The 15,567-nt window shown below is 38.1% G+C and overlaps 3 protein-coding genes across 5 annotated transcripts; all 3 read left to right on the top strand.

Annotated features, from left to right (window-relative positions):
* The first annotated feature begins 150 nt into the window (after positions 1-150).
* On the top strand, positions 151-7,431 carry LOC17876005 (phosphatidylinositol 4-kinase beta 1). 2 transcript variants are annotated; one of them, XM_023780133.1, is made up of 16 exons: positions 151-2,275; positions 2,570-2,761; positions 2,868-2,916; positions 3,246-3,378; positions 3,521-3,968; positions 4,214-4,294; positions 4,388-4,507; positions 5,071-5,140; positions 5,290-5,387; positions 5,526-5,630; positions 5,911-5,964; positions 6,073-6,216; positions 6,310-6,363; positions 6,475-6,549; positions 6,663-6,746; positions 6,864-7,431. In XM_023780133.1, the coding sequence occupies exons 1-16, from the start codon at positions 719-721 to the stop codon at positions 6,963-6,965; spliced, it is 3,366 nt and encodes a 1,121-aa protein (XP_023635901.1). In that variant the 5' UTR covers positions 151-718; the 3' UTR covers positions 6,966-7,431. The 2 variants fall into 2 exon arrangements, with proteins under 2 accessions (XP_023635901.1, XP_023635905.1); XM_023780137.1 differs by lacking the exons at positions 6,073-6,216; positions 6,310-6,363; positions 6,475-6,549; positions 6,663-6,746; positions 6,864-7,431 and having other exon boundaries at positions 5,526-5,644.
* Positions 7,432-8,508: 1,077 nt separating this feature from the next.
* LOC17875415 (NAC domain-containing protein 82) lies at positions 8,509-10,946 on the top strand. Of its 2 annotated transcripts, XM_023786933.1 has the most exons (6): positions 8,509-8,597; positions 8,942-9,437; positions 9,544-9,821; positions 9,917-10,270; positions 10,367-10,372; positions 10,456-10,946. In XM_023786933.1, exons 2-6 carry the CDS (start codon positions 9,281-9,283, stop codon positions 10,657-10,659), a joined length of 999 nt encoding a protein of 332 aa, XP_023642701.1. In that variant the 5' UTR covers positions 8,509-8,597; positions 8,942-9,280; the 3' UTR covers positions 10,660-10,946. The 2 variants fall into 2 exon arrangements, with proteins under 2 accessions (XP_023642701.1, XP_006280680.1); XM_006280618.2 differs by having other exon boundaries at positions 9,917-10,372.
* Positions 10,947-12,050: 1,104 nt separating this feature from the next.
* LOC17876195 (glutamate--tRNA ligase, chloroplastic/mitochondrial) lies at positions 12,051-15,316 on the top strand. Its single transcript, XM_006281723.2, has 13 exons — positions 12,051-12,329; positions 12,423-12,541; positions 12,620-12,741; positions 12,849-13,031; positions 13,172-13,290; positions 13,376-13,424; positions 13,534-13,635; positions 13,735-13,837; positions 13,938-14,001; positions 14,121-14,235; positions 14,348-14,448; positions 14,567-14,723; positions 14,819-15,316. Exons 1-13 carry the CDS (start codon positions 12,085-12,087, stop codon positions 15,050-15,052), a joined length of 1,713 nt encoding a protein of 570 aa, XP_006281785.1. The 5' UTR covers positions 12,051-12,084; the 3' UTR covers positions 15,053-15,316.
* The last annotated feature ends 251 nt before the right edge of the window (positions 15,317-15,567 follow it).

Raw genomic sequence — 15,567 nt, 5'->3', positions numbered from 1 at the left:
ACTATTAAATTTAAAATAGTACTCTCCTACGAATTTACTAAAGACCAAAAATTAAATTAATTTAAAAAAACCCTCAAAAAAGTTAAAAATAAAATAAAATAATTTCAAAGTGTTTGCGAATAATAATAATAATTTACTTTCCCCTCTCTCTCCTTGTCTGCCACCAACAGCAAAGGACGACGACCGTATCCACCACAAACCGCTTCCCGGCTGAGACGACGGCGATCTACTCCGGCCGGTTGTGCTACTTGGTTTTGCTTTATATTCTATTTGAATTTTTCAAGCTGAGAATCTCGGGAGCAGGAAGAACGGGATTATCGTTTGATTTATAGCTGATCGCTTGGTTCTTTTCCTGTGATTTAGTTTTGGTTTCTGGGGAATTTTCCGATCGCCTTCGGTTTCCGGCGATTGGATTGAGTAGCATACGAGGAATCTCTGTGCTGCTGTGCTTTCTTTCTTCTCGCGCGATTAGGTTTGCTGGCGTGGGAGAGTTTAGCTTTCTAAAGCCAAAATTCGTAGGGCATTTGGATTTTGAGCTTTTGGAGGTTATAGAAAGGTCTATTAGGTTTTTGAGTTAAGGTTTTACGAATCATCCCAGGGTTTAGTTATCGTCGAGAGGTTCATCTGGTTCTGATTTGTTGTAGCATCTCCTGGATCTGTCTTCTCGACGGATGATTTGCGTCTGTGAGCTAGGGCTTTCTATGCTTGGCTGATCAGGATGCCCATGGGACGGTTTCTATCCCTGGTCCGAGGAGATTCGGCTGAGTCACCTCGTGAGATTACCTCACACAGTAATATCATCGGCGACACCGGTTCTAATGGTTGGCTTATTAGGTTTTTCGATTCTGCCTTCTTCTGTGAGTGGATTGCAGTTAGTTATCTGTACAAGCACCCACATGCTGGTGTTAGGGATTACTTATGCAATAGGATGTACACCCTTCCCTTATCAGGTATTGAGAGTTATCTGTTCCAGATTTGCTACATGATGGTGCACAAACCAAGCCCATCTCTTGATAAGTTTGTAATAGACATCTCTGCCAAGTCACTGAAAATCGCGCTGAAAGTGCATTGGTTTTTGTTGGCCGAGCTGGAGGATTCTGACGATAACGAAGGCATCAGCAGGATTCAAGAAAAGTGTCAAATTGCAGCTACCTTGATGGGTGAGTGGTCTCCTCTCATGCGTCCACAGAATGATGTCTCAACCCCAGGGAGCAAGAATCAGGTCCTTAATAGGCTTTTGTCATCAAAACAGAAGCTCTTCTCGTTAAAGTTATCTCCTCCCACCCAGAAGTCTTTGTCATTCTCACCTTCGCCGGGGACCAATGTGCTGGATGATGGTAGTCAGTTACCTGCTGAGGACAATAAGATTTTTAAGAAACTTATTCCAAGTCCTAAAGTCAGAGATGCTTTAATGTTTAGAAAGTCAGTTGAAAAAGATGATGAAGAGAGTGAAAAGGAAGGATTCTTCAAGAGGCTCATGAGGGACAGCAAAGGTGAGGGTGATGAACCAGTACCTAACTCAGAGGGTTTCTTTAAGCGTCTTTTGAAAGACAATAAATCAGAAGATGAGGACATAACAAATAGTTCCGAGGGGTTCTTCAAGAGGCTCTTGAGTAGTAAAGGAGAAAGCGAGGAATTGACATCGAGTTCAGATGGGCTGTTTAAGAGGTTGTTACGAGATAATAAGGGAGATGAAGAGGAATTGGGTGCAAATTCAGACAGTTTCTTTAAGAGGTTGTTACGGGAGAGTAAAAACGAGGACGAGGAGGCAAACCCAAACTCAGAAGGGTTTTTTAAGAAACTTTTCCGTGACAGCAAACCTGAGGAAGACAAAGTTTCTAAAGAAGTGGACGATGAGGACAAGGATGGGTTCCTTAAGAAGCTTTTCAGGGAAAAAAATGATGACAAGAGACCTGGTAATGAAAAGAATGAAACCAATGGAACAGTGTATACCGAGAAGAAATCTGGTGAGGAGGATGAGAGGGAGGGGTTTTTTAAAAAGTTCTTTAAGGAAAAATCTGATGACAAGAAAGACATTGTGAAGGCTGATGATGGGAATGAAAGTGAGGGTGATGAATCTCCAGAATTTTCTCTGTTCAAAAGACTATTCCGTATACACCCCGAAGATACAAATCCTGCTTCAGAAATTGAAAATAGCAGCAATGGCTTAGTTGAAAGCAGTCCTGGGACAGAAAACTTTTTCCGCAAGTTGTTTAGAGATCGTGACCAATCTGTTGAAGATTCTGAACTGTTTGGATCTAAGAAACACAAGGAGGTTTGCCTTTTATTTGACTTTGTCTTTTGTGTTTCTTTCTTATTGCAGACACTGGTTACATTTACATTGTTTTGACATTTACTTTACATTCGATCCATATCTTCAGATTCGTTAGTCAAGATTCTTGTAGGAAACAATCGTATATCTCTACTTATGAATTTTACTTGACACAAATGTTGGCTGAAACAGGGTGGTTGTTCGATTTCAATTTTTTATTTATTTATGATTGACATATTTTCTTTCATATGTGCTTGTATCATCTCATGCCAATGTTTCTTATTATAACCATTGCAGAAACGTCCAGGCTCACCCAAACAGCGGGATCATACTCCATCTGGTAAGCCCCCGCTACCAAACAATACTGCATCACAGTTCAGGAAAGGGGCTTACCACGAGTCATTGGAGTTTGTACAAGCTTTATGTGAAACATCATATGGTTTGGTAGATATCTTTCCCATAGAAGATCGGAAGATTGCTCTTCGGGAGGTGATCCTTTCCACCTTACTTTTCAAATTGATTATTAAGTTAAAGGCGTCAAATTCTACCATTGTAGCAGTTGACTAAGTTTAATATTTCTTTTGTTTGGTTGTAGTCTCTTGCAGAGATCAATTTTCATTTATCAGAAGCTGAAACCACTGGAGGTATTTTTCTGAGATTAGATTTTTAGAGGAGTTATTCTTTGGAGGTTTACTTTATTTGTGTCATTCAGTTATATTGAGCCGGCATACATTAGATTGGTCATGTATCTTTATCTGAAATAGTATCTGAACTCTTCTTCCCCTGTTTATGTTGCTGAGAGCTAAATTATGTTGCTTGTCTTATATCATTTCTTGGTTGCATACATGATTCAAATGTACGATAGATGTTTTTTCGTTGTTTCTATTTTCTTCAACATTGTTTCTGTTGTGGTTAATGGTTTTGTTATCAGATACGAACTTGAATTCATAATTTTAATCAAATAATCTTACAGGAATTTGTTTTCCAATGGGGAGAGGAGTTTATCGCGTGGTCCATATTCCTGAAGACGAATGCATTCTTTTGAATTCTAGAGAAAAGGCGCCATACATGATCTCCGTAGAAGTTTTGAAAGCGGAAACACCCAGGTAAATTTAGGTTTCGTACCAATTTACAGCTTTTAATAGGAAGTTACCTTTTATTCTATATCTCATTAATCGTACAAAGTGTATAAACTTTTCATGATAACAATCTCCCATTTCTTTTTGTTTCTGATATTTGTTGCGGCAGTGCTAAGGATACGTCTAACTCCCAGAAGCTTTCTAAAGGGGGCATTCCATTGGCAAACGGAGACGCCTTCTTGCAAAAACCTCCTCCATGGGCTTATCCACTATGGACTACGCAGGAAGTTTATCGCAACAGTGCTGACCGAATGTCGCTGTCCACTGCCCAAGCAATTGATCAAGCAATGACTCCTAAGTCAGAAGTGAAGGTGAAACTTGTCAACGTAAGTCTCTCTGTGGAGAATCGTACTTCAGCTCTTGAATCATTGAGCGATTCACTTGATGATGTCATGGCTGAGGCCCCAAGGACTGGGCTGAACACTGATCTTGAATGGGTAAGGGTGGTCGTGACGGCTGACCCAGGACTTAGAATGGAAGGCATTCCTGATCCATCAGCCCCACGTAAAAAGGAACATCGTCGTGTTCCAAGTACTGTTGCCATGGAGGAAGTAAGGGTGAGTGTTTCTTGATCAAACTAACTTTAACTATCTGAGTCATCATGTCCTTCCAACATGCTATGCTCTTCTTATACTCATTTGAGTCGATGTTTTTAGTACTTTTACTTGCTATTGTCTTTACGACATGCTTTGCACTTTATTAAGGTGTCCAAGGTTAGAAAATCAAGATATTGAAATTATATGTCTCTGTTTGGTGTTGTTTCTCTACCCTACATTAATCCTCAATCAAACCACCCGTGCAGGCTGCTGCAGCGAAGGGAGAGGCACCTCCAGGCCTTCCTCTTAAAGGGGCTGGTCAGGATTCATCGGATGCACAACCAAGGGTGAATGAATATTAAACATAGAATATATATCATCCTCTTCTCTTTCCTGTTTTTAATGTTGAACCTTATTTATTAATTTTTATTCTTTTACAGGCCAACGGTGGAATGCTGAAAGAAGGTGATGCCTTATCAGGTGAACTTTGGGAGGGAAAGCGAGACAGAATCCGTAATGCTTCAATATATGGAAAATTACCTGGTTGGGACCTGCGTTCTGTAAGTGCTACAAAAAGCCAAACCATTCATCTTTTGTATTTCTGTTTCCAAATGGGTATAGTCCTCTAAGCTAAGTTCTTTTGTTGATGAAATTGAATTTCTACATGTTTTGAACCTTGAAGGCCTCAATCAGTTTGATATAGTACCCAACGGTTTCTGTTTGTCAAAAAGGACTGTAATTCGGGATTCCAGAATGTTGATTAAGGAATATTAAGGTCTAGTGTGATGTCGATTTTCATAAGTGAAAATACCTATGAACTATTTGACACTCGTCCTATTTTGATCATAGTATTTTTCATCCAAGCCGGCAACTATTTAGACATTAAAGTGATGACTGATGCATGAGTCTATGATAACTTTCTGAGAGACTTTGTTTGTGATACACTTTTTTTTGGCTCTCTTTCCAGCTGAGTTTTGTGTTTGATGACATTGAAAAGCTGATACCAAAGATGTTAGATACTTCACATGCTAAATCTTTATTAAATTGTGTCCTTGTGTGTTGACCATTTTTCCATTGCTATTCCTTTCTATCTCTGTTATTAAGTAACTCTAGATTTTCGCAGATTATTGTGAAGAGCGGTGACGACTGTAGGCAGGAACATCTTGCTGTGCAACTCATTTCTCACTTTTATGGTAGGTGATACTTTTTTATATTTACCAATATCTCAATATCCTATATCTTAGTGTATGCCTTACCGTGTTTACTTCTCAGGCTTACTTATTCTGTTATTTAAGATAAGGATTGTTCGCCTTGTAAAGTAACTGTATTGTTCATGTACTAGATATATTCCAGGAAGCAGGTTTACCCCTCTGGTTATGTCCTTATGAAGTCTTGGTTACATCTTCTTATACAGCCCTTATAGAAACAATTCCAGATACGGTAATTATGTAAACCAGAACTCTTCAGTTGGACTAGCAACAAAGTTTCTGCACATCTGTTTAGTTGCTACTTTTTATCCTGTAATCAATTTTGTTACATTGAAAGCGTATATAAAGAGAACCATTTTTTTTCCTGCAGGCTTCTATTCATTCTATCAAAAGTAGATATCCCAACATAACAAGCCTACGTGATTTCTTTGTTGCAAAGTATAAAGAAAATTCTCCGAGTTTTAAGCTCGCCCAGGTAATGTACTGCTGGTAGGTCTTAATAGTTTTATTCAACCAGAACGTTAGTTATTTTGTTTCAGGAACTTGCTTGACTTCAGTGTGTTAAACATGTTATATAAAACGGGAGAAGGGATGGAATTACTTAAATTGCATTCTTTGCACTGGATTTTCAGTATCATATCTTTATGAATTATTTGAGGAAAAAAAGCTGATTGGTTCAAATTTTGAGGATTATGTGCATAACTACGAACTTGTGCCTTGTTGTATGTAATTTTGTGAATTGGCTTCTTATGCAGAGGAATTTTGTTGAGAGTATGGCCGGATATTCTTTGGTGTGTTACCTTCTGCAGGTAAATAGGTTTTACACGTTCTGATGCCATTTTTTTTGTTTCATGAGTAGCATGTCTTGACATTTTATTTTATTGCCATGTCCCCATGGTTACTTGCCTTTTCTTTAGGTAAAAGATCGTCATAATGGAAATCTTCTCTTGGATGAAGAGGGTCACATTATACACATTGATTTCGGTTTTATGCTTTCGAATTCTCCTGGTGGCGTAAACTTTGAGAGTGCCCCGTTTAAGTTAACTCGTGAACTTCTTGAGGTAAAACACTTGAAAGTTCTTTTGGTCATGTTTCCTTCTGCGAACCTGTTGAATCCTTGAGTCTAAATTTACAAAAAAGCTTCTCACATCCAGGTCATGGACTCTGATGCTGACGGGGTTCCAAGTGAGTTCTTTGACTATTTCAAGGTATCCCCATGGCTTGTCCTCGCACCTTTCACATATTAGTCACTTTAGACGATTTTTTCATCTTTAGTAGTTATGTGGAATGGCCATTAATTTTCAATTCTTCCTAATTAGGTGCTATGCATTCAAGGATTCCTTACATGTAGAAAGCACGCAGAGCGGATTATTCTCTTAGTTGAAATGTTACAGGTTCATATTCTCTAGTTTCTTTTTACTAACCAGAATCAGTTATAAATAATCTGGCAGCAAGCCTAATTATTTACTTTGTGAATAATTACATTGACTGGTGTTGTTTCTATCAGGATTCGGGTTTCCCTTGCTTCAAAGGTGGTCTGCGAACCATTCAGAACCTCAGAAAACGGTTCCATCTAAGTTTAACTGAAGAGGTAAGTGTTTTTTAAACTCCTTCGAATAAATTTATATCTGTTTCACAAGAATCCACTACAGTGTTCTCATTCCTTTTTTTTTGTTCTTAATTTTTTTTTGGGGGATCACAAAACCAGCAATGTGTCTCTTTGGTGCTCTCTCTCATTAGCAGTAGCTTAGATGCTTGGCGGACACGGCAATATGATTACTACCAACGGGTCTTAAATGGGATATTGTGATGTTCCAAAGAACCAACCAAATTAGGGTTAAAAATTCGCAGCATACTTTTTGTATGTGGGGTTAGCTCATAAAACGATATGTGTTTTTTTGAGGAACCCTTTTTCATAGTAGCAATCACAGAATCCTTCCAACCAAAGGCAGAAGAAGATGCCTGAAGTCTGAAGAGAGATCCGAACTTGGGAGAAGAAACCGGTCACACGTCGAAGAGAAATCTACAGTTTGTGTACAGAATATGATTTTTGCAGAGGTGTTTGATTGTTATCTTACTTGCTTGTTCTACTTGTCGGAGAAAAGAAGGCAAAAGCCTAAAATTTTTCTTCCTCCCAAAAAGCTCAAAACAAACCCTTTTTTACAGAGGACAAAAGAAAGGGTAATGTTTTGTTTTTAATTTGTTTCCTAGTTAAAACGGATGATGTGATATTATTGTATAAATTGTGTATTATCTTTTCTTTGTCTTTGTTAAAATCAGAGTCTGAGCCAGAAGAAACGAATCCCTTAACATATATACTTGATATTTAATGAAAAAATGTGAACTATATCACTCTCTCCCTAAGTCATCTTTTCATAGTCTCGTAAATTATTCTTCGGTTGGTGATTATAGCCAAGTATCAAATGGGAAGTTTCAATACTAGTAGTCAAATAAGTTCATAAGCAAGTTTTTTGGAACATGTCGAGATGTGCTTAAGGATCATGGAACTTAGTCACGTACCGTATGATTAAAAAAAATATACAATTTACTTTCGCTGGCAAATTTTCTTAAATCTAGAATTAGAGTTAAAGGGAGAGATCAACAAAATTACTAAATAGACAAAGGAAAGTAGTGTACTCCTAAAGAATCTCTTCCCAATTGCATTTTTTACTTTTCATATCAAAGAAAATGTCTTTATGTTAAACAAAACTTAATAGTCAAATAGTCAATTGTGGAGGGGAGAAGTATTTAATAATAATAAAATAAAAGTATTGGTGAAGTCATCAGGCCAATGAGGAAGCTCAGCTCGAGTGCTACTTCGTTTCCTTTAGCTTCCAATTTATATATAGTCCCAAAAAAAAAAAAAAAAGAAAGCTTCCAATTTATTTATAAATTTGATTTAAGTGTTCCAAATAATTTGTGTCTAATATATATATATATATATATATATATATATATATATATATATAATGCATCTTGATTAATCGCATTTTGGAGGAGAAAATTGAAAATTATATTGTTGACAAAAAAAAAAGATAAGAGCTACATACTGTATATTTTAATTATCACAAATCTTCAAATCTTCTAATTATCACATATGAAAGACTAGACTGAACTATCAAAAATCAAATTACATATACTTTTATGCCACAAATAGTGTAAAAGAAAAACCCAAAAATGTAACTTTTGAAGTATATATTTTGGTTTTTGACTTTGTGGTCTCTTTATTACATTTTAATCATTATTTAAAAATTACAAAATAATCACATACAAATACATACTAGCTTGTATCTGTCTAATAATAAACGCGTAATTAGATCTATATAAACCCTAAACCCCACCAGTCACTCACTCTTCCCCCTGGCTTCTCCTTCAAGCTATACTCTCATTCTCTCTCCTCCGACCACAGTCGTCTGTTCCTCCGCTTCACATTCTCCTACGGGTGCGACTTCTCATCTCTTTTCTCTTTTCTCTTTCTATTACATAACGCTTTTATATGTTTCTCATTGGTATGCTTACGTTTCCGATGTGGTCTCTCTCTTCTTCTCTGTTTCTTAAAAATGGGTTTTCATCTCTCTCTCTCTTGTGTGATTTCTGGGTTTGATCTTAGCTACATCAATTTTGATGCTTTCTTTGATCAAAGTCTTATATTTTTACAGTGGAAACTATACCTGCTTACCAAATTTTGATCAGTTAAAAGACAAATAACAAAAATCAAAACTAGCCCTAGAATTTCTTGTTACATTTCCATGCTTAAAATTTTTCTTGTTTTGATGTGCGTTTTAGGTGTTTCGATTGAGTTGTACAGCAGATGTCTGTTGATATCTGCAAGAAGAATCCATCGTTTCTTTGGTGTGACTGTGGTTATATGAGCAGAGGGAGGTTGTGGTGCTTTCAGACAATCCACTTTTACTTTAAACCTTTCAGTTCAACCCCCTTCTAGTTTTCTTCTTCTTCTTCTTCTTCTTTCTTCTTCCTAGCTTCTTCACAATTCACTGTCGTTTCTTTTTTTAGTCAAGAGTGTTTGATTTTGCTCAATCTTGTTACTGTGTGAGTCTGAGAGTTACTGGTGAGGGAAGTTACTTAGTTTAGTGAAAGTACTCTCCTTTGGGTTTCTTCTTTCCTATGGGGAAAACTAACTTGGCACCTGGATTTCGGTTTCATCCGACTGATGTTGAACTTGTGAGATATTACTTGAAGAGGAAAGTATTGGGGAAAAAGTTCCGAGTTAATGCCATTGCTGAGATTGACATTTACAAGTTCGAACCACCTGATTTACCTGGTAACTCAATTCTTTCATAAGACTTGTATTGTTCTTGGTGGCTTTATATCTGTCTCTCAACTTAAAAGATGTTTGTTTCTTTTTTTTTTTTTTTTGTAATGAACAGAGAGATCATGTCTCGGGACTGGAGATCTCAAGTGGTACTTCTTCTGCCCAAGAGAAAAGAAGTATCCCAAAGGCGGTAAGGCTAACCGCTCGACTGAATGTGGTTACTGGAAGACCACAGGAAGAGACAGAGATGTTTCTTACAATGACCAAGTCGTGGGGAAGATAAGAACTCTGATTTATCACTTCGGGAAAATACCTCGTGGTGATCGGACTGATTGGGTCATACATGAATATAGACTTGAAGACCAAGTACTCGCTCAAAAGAATGTTCCTCAGGTAATGGGTTTTGGTTAGACAAGCTCCTTTTTGTTACATACTGATTTCTTGCAAGTTTTACTCAATTAATATGTTGTTGTTGTTGTGCCCTGCAGGATAGTTATGTGCTTTGCGTTCTCTTTAAGAAAAATGGGCTTGGACCAAGACATGGATCTCAGTATGGAGCTCCATTTAAGGACGAGGATTGGAGTGGTGAGGAAGATGAAGATACTCAGAATCTTGTAGCTGTTCCTTCTGCAGTACACGCCGGTCCTGGTCCTAGCAAAGAAACCAGTATAGTTGCTACGGACTCTCAGTCAACTGCTCCTAAAGATTGTTTGGCAGGAGTCATCTCAGACTCTTGCGTCTCTGATATACCGCCACTAACTGCCACAGTTCTTCCACCTCTAACAAGTGATGTTGCAGCTCACGCTCCCATGTCTTCTTCACCTCTTCCTGAGGTTCCTCAGGTACCTCCAGATGATGACGATGAGTTAAATTCGATGCTAGATCTCTTTTCTGTTGTCAATGACGAGTGTTTACTTTTTGACGATTTCGACTGTCAGAATGAGGTAAGTCTCTGCATCATTTCCTCTGATGAATCAGATTCAGTGTTCCTTAGATAAAGTTTTGTTGATTGCTTCTGAATCTACAGGTTAGACATGAGACTGGTGTTTTTGTTAACGAGGAAGCTCCAGTTTTCTTAGGAGATGGCAATTTCAGTGGAATGTTTGACCTGAGCAACGAGCTAGTCATGGAGCTGCAGGATCTGATACAGCCAGACACTCCTCCTCCTCCTCCTCCTCCTCCGGCTCAAGCCAGTAATCCCGATGACTCAAGTAGCAACGGTCAGACTTAGGACCAGTTAGTATATGCCTGCTGATGTATGATCTTTCTTGCTTTGATGGTCTATTGAAACAGAGACCAAACATATAAAGCGTTTAACCAGAATGTTTTCTTCTGTTGCCATCTCTGTCTGCACGAAAGATGTGGAGGCAGCTTTCTATGTTATGTTTCTGCAACAATGTTACTGTCTGTGTAGTATTAAATTTCATCATCATTTGAAGTGGCAAAGACCATTGCTTTTAACTTGTGTAATTCCATGGATTCTTAGTTTCAATGATAATGCCAACACATTAGTTTTAATCAGAATCATCTTATGGATGAATGAATGTCACAGGTATCAAAGTAACTCCAATAAACTATATTTAGCGTTATATAAATAACAGGGTAAAGCTAAAATGCTCAATGTCCCTTCACCGAATCAAATTGACAAATTCGATAAAATTGTTCCCCCAACTAAAACCCTCCAAGAGAGGCAGAGGTTTCTGACGTTGACTCCCCTAGTCAACGGAAAAGAAGATGACGTCATCGCGTTGAAGTCGACTCTTTATTGTAAAAGGAAAGATTCGTAATAACAAAACCTAAGTTTTCCTTTTTCCATTTTTTTTTTAATGGGAAAAAGTTTAATTAAGTGATTTCCTTTTTTTTATTTATAACATGTATATAAACAAAGGAAATTTCCTTTTTTCCTGAAACAACCTGAACACCTCTGTTTATAAATATACTGAGTTGTACTCATAATCTCTTCTTATTACTTCTTACAGAGAAACCAAAATTATATCAGAGAGTCTCTTCCTTCAGTCTTCACCAAGAGAAGAAATGAAATATATGAGAAAGAATTCGAGAGAGAACATTCTAATGGCGAGGAGAGGCGAACATGTCAGAGTCAGAGGTTTCTCTCTATCTATTCGCTTTCTTCTAAGTTCTAAGTCTATGAATCTCGCTTTGATTTTTTTTACAGAGTTAGTGTGTAATCCGAAGCTATTTTTCTTTATAAAAGTGAGTTTCCTTTGTTTTATTATCTGAGATCTTTGATGCATTGCCTTCGTTTTGGATTATGTGAAACAGAGATGACTATTTGCGGTGGTGGAGAGAGAGAGAGAGGGCAGCGTCAGCAGAGTGCGTCGATCATAATCACCGGAGAGAAACAAAGCTCCTCAACCGTCGGGGACCGACCAAATCGACTTGCAAACCAAATTCCAACGGTATAGCGTCACTTCCTTAAATACTACACTTTTTCCAATGACTGAAATCTAGCGTTTTATAACAGGGAGCATATAGTTAGGAAACATAATATGGGGATGGAACTTTAAAATTATAAAAGTTTTGAGGCTTTTATCGAATTTATTTATTTTCAAGCATACGACTTTCTCTTCTTCTGATTAAATCCTTTTATCCTCTGAAAAAAATCGAGACTTTAGAAGAAATTGCCGCAACCAAAATGGCGAGCCTTGTTTTCAATACGCCGTGGCTCAAGGTTAGGTCTTTACCGGAGCTTGCTCCTGCTTTCCTGAGACGGCGTCGGTCTTCTTTATTTGACTGTTCTCGGCGAAGCTTCGCGGTGGTTGCGTGTTCCTCACCCGGCAATAATGGTGGGTCTGTCAGAGTTCGTTTCGCGCCTTCTCCCACTGGCAATCTCCATGTAGGTGGAGCAAGGACTGCTCTTTTCAACTACTTGTTCGCGAGGTTCGTGGTGATCTGGTTAAGAGTTTTGTTTTCCTTTATGTAGTACACAACAATTTTGGGAGTTTTGGGTTTGTTACTGATGGAGTTTTACAGGTCTAACGGAGGCAAATTCGTGCTGAGAATCGAAGACACGGATTTGGAGAGATCAACACGTGAATCTGAAGCAGCTGTTCTTCAGGATCTCTCATGGTTGGGTCTTGATTGGGATGAAGGTTGCTTATTCTTCTTCTCTGTGCTAGTTCAGATGTTTTTCAATGGTGGTGTGATGCCAATTGGGATTGAAATTGCAGGTCCTGGGGTTGGTGGAGACTTTGGTCCGTATCGACAATCTGAAAGAAATGCTCTTTACAAACAATATGCAGAGAAGCTTTTAGAATCAGGTCATGTCTATCGATGCTTTTGCTCCAGTGAGGTGAGAATCTTCAAATTCGTGTTAACCCTATTGTTTGTTGTCTACTTGTCTCTATATGTTTTTTTTTACTATGGTGCTGACTCTAATTAAATGTAATGCTTGTACAGGAACTTGTAAAGATGAAGGAGACTGCAAAGTTAAAACAATTGCCTCCAGTTTACACTGGGAAATGGGCAACCGCTACTGATGCTGAAATAGAGCAAGAGTTGGAAAAGGGAACGCCTTTTACTTATCGGTTTCGTGTGCCAAAGGAAGGGTCTTTGAAAATTAATGACTTGATTCGTGGCGAGGTATGCTGTTTTTTTTTTTTTTTTTTTTAATATTATCCTTAACCGATGGTTGGATAGGATGATATTGGAACCTGTGGTTGGTGATCTAGTTAAAAAGCCACCTGGTTTGGTTATTGAACATGTGTGATAGTGTCTTGAAGGTATGTTGGAACTTGGATACTCTTGGAGATTTTGTTGTCATGAGGAGTAATGGCCAACCTGTTTACAATTTTTGTGTTACGGTAGATGATGCTACCATGGCTATTTCACATGTTATAAGGTTACTACTACTCCAGTGTCTTCCTTTGGAACTTGTTATTTTAACATGCTTGATTATGTAGTTTATTAATTAACTTTCGTTTCAGGGCCGAAGAACATTTGCCTAATACTTTGAGGCAGGCTCTAATTTACAAGGTAAGCACTAACTTTTTGTGTGTTTCTATCAATTGCTTTGGAAAGATATGTGATCCCAAAGGTAGGGGGAAATATTTGATTTTCTGCTGTTTGCATCAATCAATGGTAGGCTCTGGAGTTTCAGATGCCTCAGTTTGCTCATGTTTCTCTAATTCTAGCCCCTGATAGAAGTAAACTGTCAAAGCGACATGGGGCGACTTCTGTAGGCCAGGTATTTATAGCTGTCATTGCCTTTACTGTTGATCATAGATTACTCAACTGTTGATTCTTGCTCTAATTTCTGCTTTATGTTCCTTTGAAAATGAAACAGTACAGAGAAATGGGATATCTGCCTCAGGGTATGGTTAATTATTTGGCACTCTTAGGTTGGGGTGACGGCACTGAAAATGAATTTTTCACACTTGAGGATCTTGGTAAATTGTTTGTTGACTACATAATTTTGCTTTGTATAATCTTTATCGCCATCCTTTTTTTTTCTGACTAATTTGTTGAATTTTGGTTTTTGACTTGCAGTTGAAAAATTCTCTATTGAACGTGTCAACAAAAGTGGTGCGATTTTCGATTCTACAAAATTAAGGTGATTATAGAATTTGCTTAGCTATTGAAATCTTTTTCTCTCTTGTTTTTCGTATCTCTGTTTGTTCTATACTTTTTGCTAATAATTAGCTTCAATGTGGCGTATCCATAAACTCAAAGATGGATGAATGGTCAACATCTGAGGGCACTTCCAAATGAAAAACTAACAAAACTTGTTGGTGAGCGATGGAAGAGTGCCGGTATCTTAACAGAATCTGAGGGGAGTTTTGTAGATGTAAGGTTTCTGATCATGACTCCACACTTTCTTCTGATCCCAACAAAGATGTAGGATTAACAGATATTTTCTGTACAGAATTACCAAATTTGAGCTTGTTGTTGAAGTACAGGAAGCTGTCGAGCTGCTCAAGGATGGGATTGAGTTGGTGACAGATTCAGACAAAGTGCTTTTGAATTTGCTTTCATATCCTTTGCATGCTACATTGGCTAGGTAACTATCAAACCATTTGTTCGTCCTGCATCGCCTCATTCCTTTCAATAAACACTTTTTAATGGCTTTCTGGAGCTCTGAGTTTGTGGTGATTTGAGTTTCGCTGCACCTGATGCAGCCCTGAAGCTAAGCCTGCCGTGGAAGACAAGCTTCATGAAGTAGCAGCCAGCCTCATAGCTGCTTATGACAGCGGTGAGATTCCAAGCGCATTAGCAGAAGGACAAGGTGCTTGGCAGAAATGGGTGAAAGCCTTTGGCAAATCATTGAAACGCAAAGTTAGTCAAATCTCTAATCCAGTTAATACTGAAACAAAATCTGCGTAACTTGAATGAACAAGCGTTACAAGAGATTTTTCTGATGCTGGTCACAGGGTAAATCACTTTTCATGCCACTACGAGTCTTGTTAACGGGAAAACTCCATGGACCTGAGATGGCCACCAGTATTATTCTGATTCACAAAGCTGGAAGTCCCGGTATAGTTGTTCCTCAGGCTGGGTTTGTATCCATGGAGGAACGGTTTAAGATTCTGAGGGAGATAGACTGGGAAGCTTTGAATAAAGGTGAGAGTGTGCCTCTCGAATCTACAGCCACAGTATCAACCTGAGAAAACTACCCTTTTTTATATATCTTCGGTTAGTTGGTGAGAAAGACAGCCCAGAGATTTTGATCCCTCGTGCATTTCTTGTTCCCGAAACAAATGGCACAGCGAAATTTGTAGATTATTAGAGAGTATCAGAAAAGCAAACTTAGGACCAAACCTGAGAGCTTGTAACATTGTCAGGCCAGTTTTAATATGCTTTCAGTGCTCTGTTTTTTTTGTTTGTTTTGTTCTTCTCTCTTAAGATAAAACTTAATAATGGTTATGAAACATAGGCTTTGCCAATTAGAGCCATAGTCAAAACCGGGTAAAGTTCAAGTATTTTGGAGCTAAACCGGATCAGACTGTTTCAAGCTTGACCCGAGTGGTTTCTGATAAAACTGAGTACCAAACAGAGATTTTGAGAGGTTTTTTGTGGTGGGGACTCGAGTGAATCTAACCACATAAACACTGAGAATCTGAAAGACTAAAAACTTTAAAAGCATCAAGCTTTGAGTAATAAGAAAAGGCTTGGACTTTTG

The sequence above is a fragment of the Capsella rubella genome, unplaced genomic scaffold (genome assembly GCF_000375325.1).
Source record: "Capsella rubella cultivar Monte Gargano unplaced genomic scaffold, Caprub1_0 scaffold_8, whole genome shotgun sequence".
In the NCBI taxonomy this organism is placed as follows: Eukaryota; Viridiplantae; Streptophyta; class Magnoliopsida; order Brassicales; family Brassicaceae; genus Capsella; species Capsella rubella.
Note: the sequence above shows the minus strand (reverse complement) of the source record. Positions and strands in the feature narration are given on the sequence as shown.

What these genes read in the sequence shown, in the direction of transcription:
- LOC17876195 (XM_006281723.2), top strand. Translation starts at nt 12,085, where the DNA reads ATGGCGAGCCTTGTTTTCAATACGCCGTGGCTCAAGGTTAGGTCTTTA. An exon ending in TTCGATTCTACAAAATTAAG is followed by an intron (nt 14,002 to 14,120) that starts GTGATTATAGAA and finishes ATAAACTCAAAG; the next exon opens with ATGGATGAATGGTCAACATC. An exon ending in GCAAATCATTGAAACGCAAA is followed by an intron (nt 14,724 to 14,818) that starts GTTAGTCAAATC and finishes TGCTGGTCACAG; the next exon opens with GGTAAATCACTTTTCATGCC.
- LOC17875415 (XM_006280618.2), top strand. Translation starts at nt 9,281, where the DNA reads ATGGGGAAAACTAACTTGGCACCTGGATTTCGGTTTCATCCGACTGAT. An exon ending in CGAACCACCTGATTTACCTG is followed by an intron (nt 9,438 to 9,543) that starts GTAACTCAATTC and finishes TGTAATGAACAG; the next exon opens with AGAGATCATGTCTCGGGACT. An exon ending in ATTTCGACTGTCAGAATGAG is followed by an intron (nt 10,373 to 10,455) that starts GTAAGTCTCTGC and finishes CTGAATCTACAG; the next exon opens with GTTAGACATGAGACTGGTGT.
- LOC17876005 (XM_023780133.1), top strand. Translation starts at nt 719, where the DNA reads ATGCCCATGGGACGGTTTCTATCCCTGGTCCGAGGAGATTCGGCTGAG. An exon ending in CGAGTTTTAAGCTCGCCCAG is followed by an intron (nt 5,631 to 5,910) that starts GTAATGTACTGC and finishes CTTCTTATGCAG; the next exon opens with AGGAATTTTGTTGAGAGTAT. An exon ending in AGTTCTTTGACTATTTCAAG is followed by an intron (nt 6,364 to 6,474) that starts GTATCCCCATGG and finishes CTTCCTAATTAG; the next exon opens with GTGCTATGCATTCAAGGATT.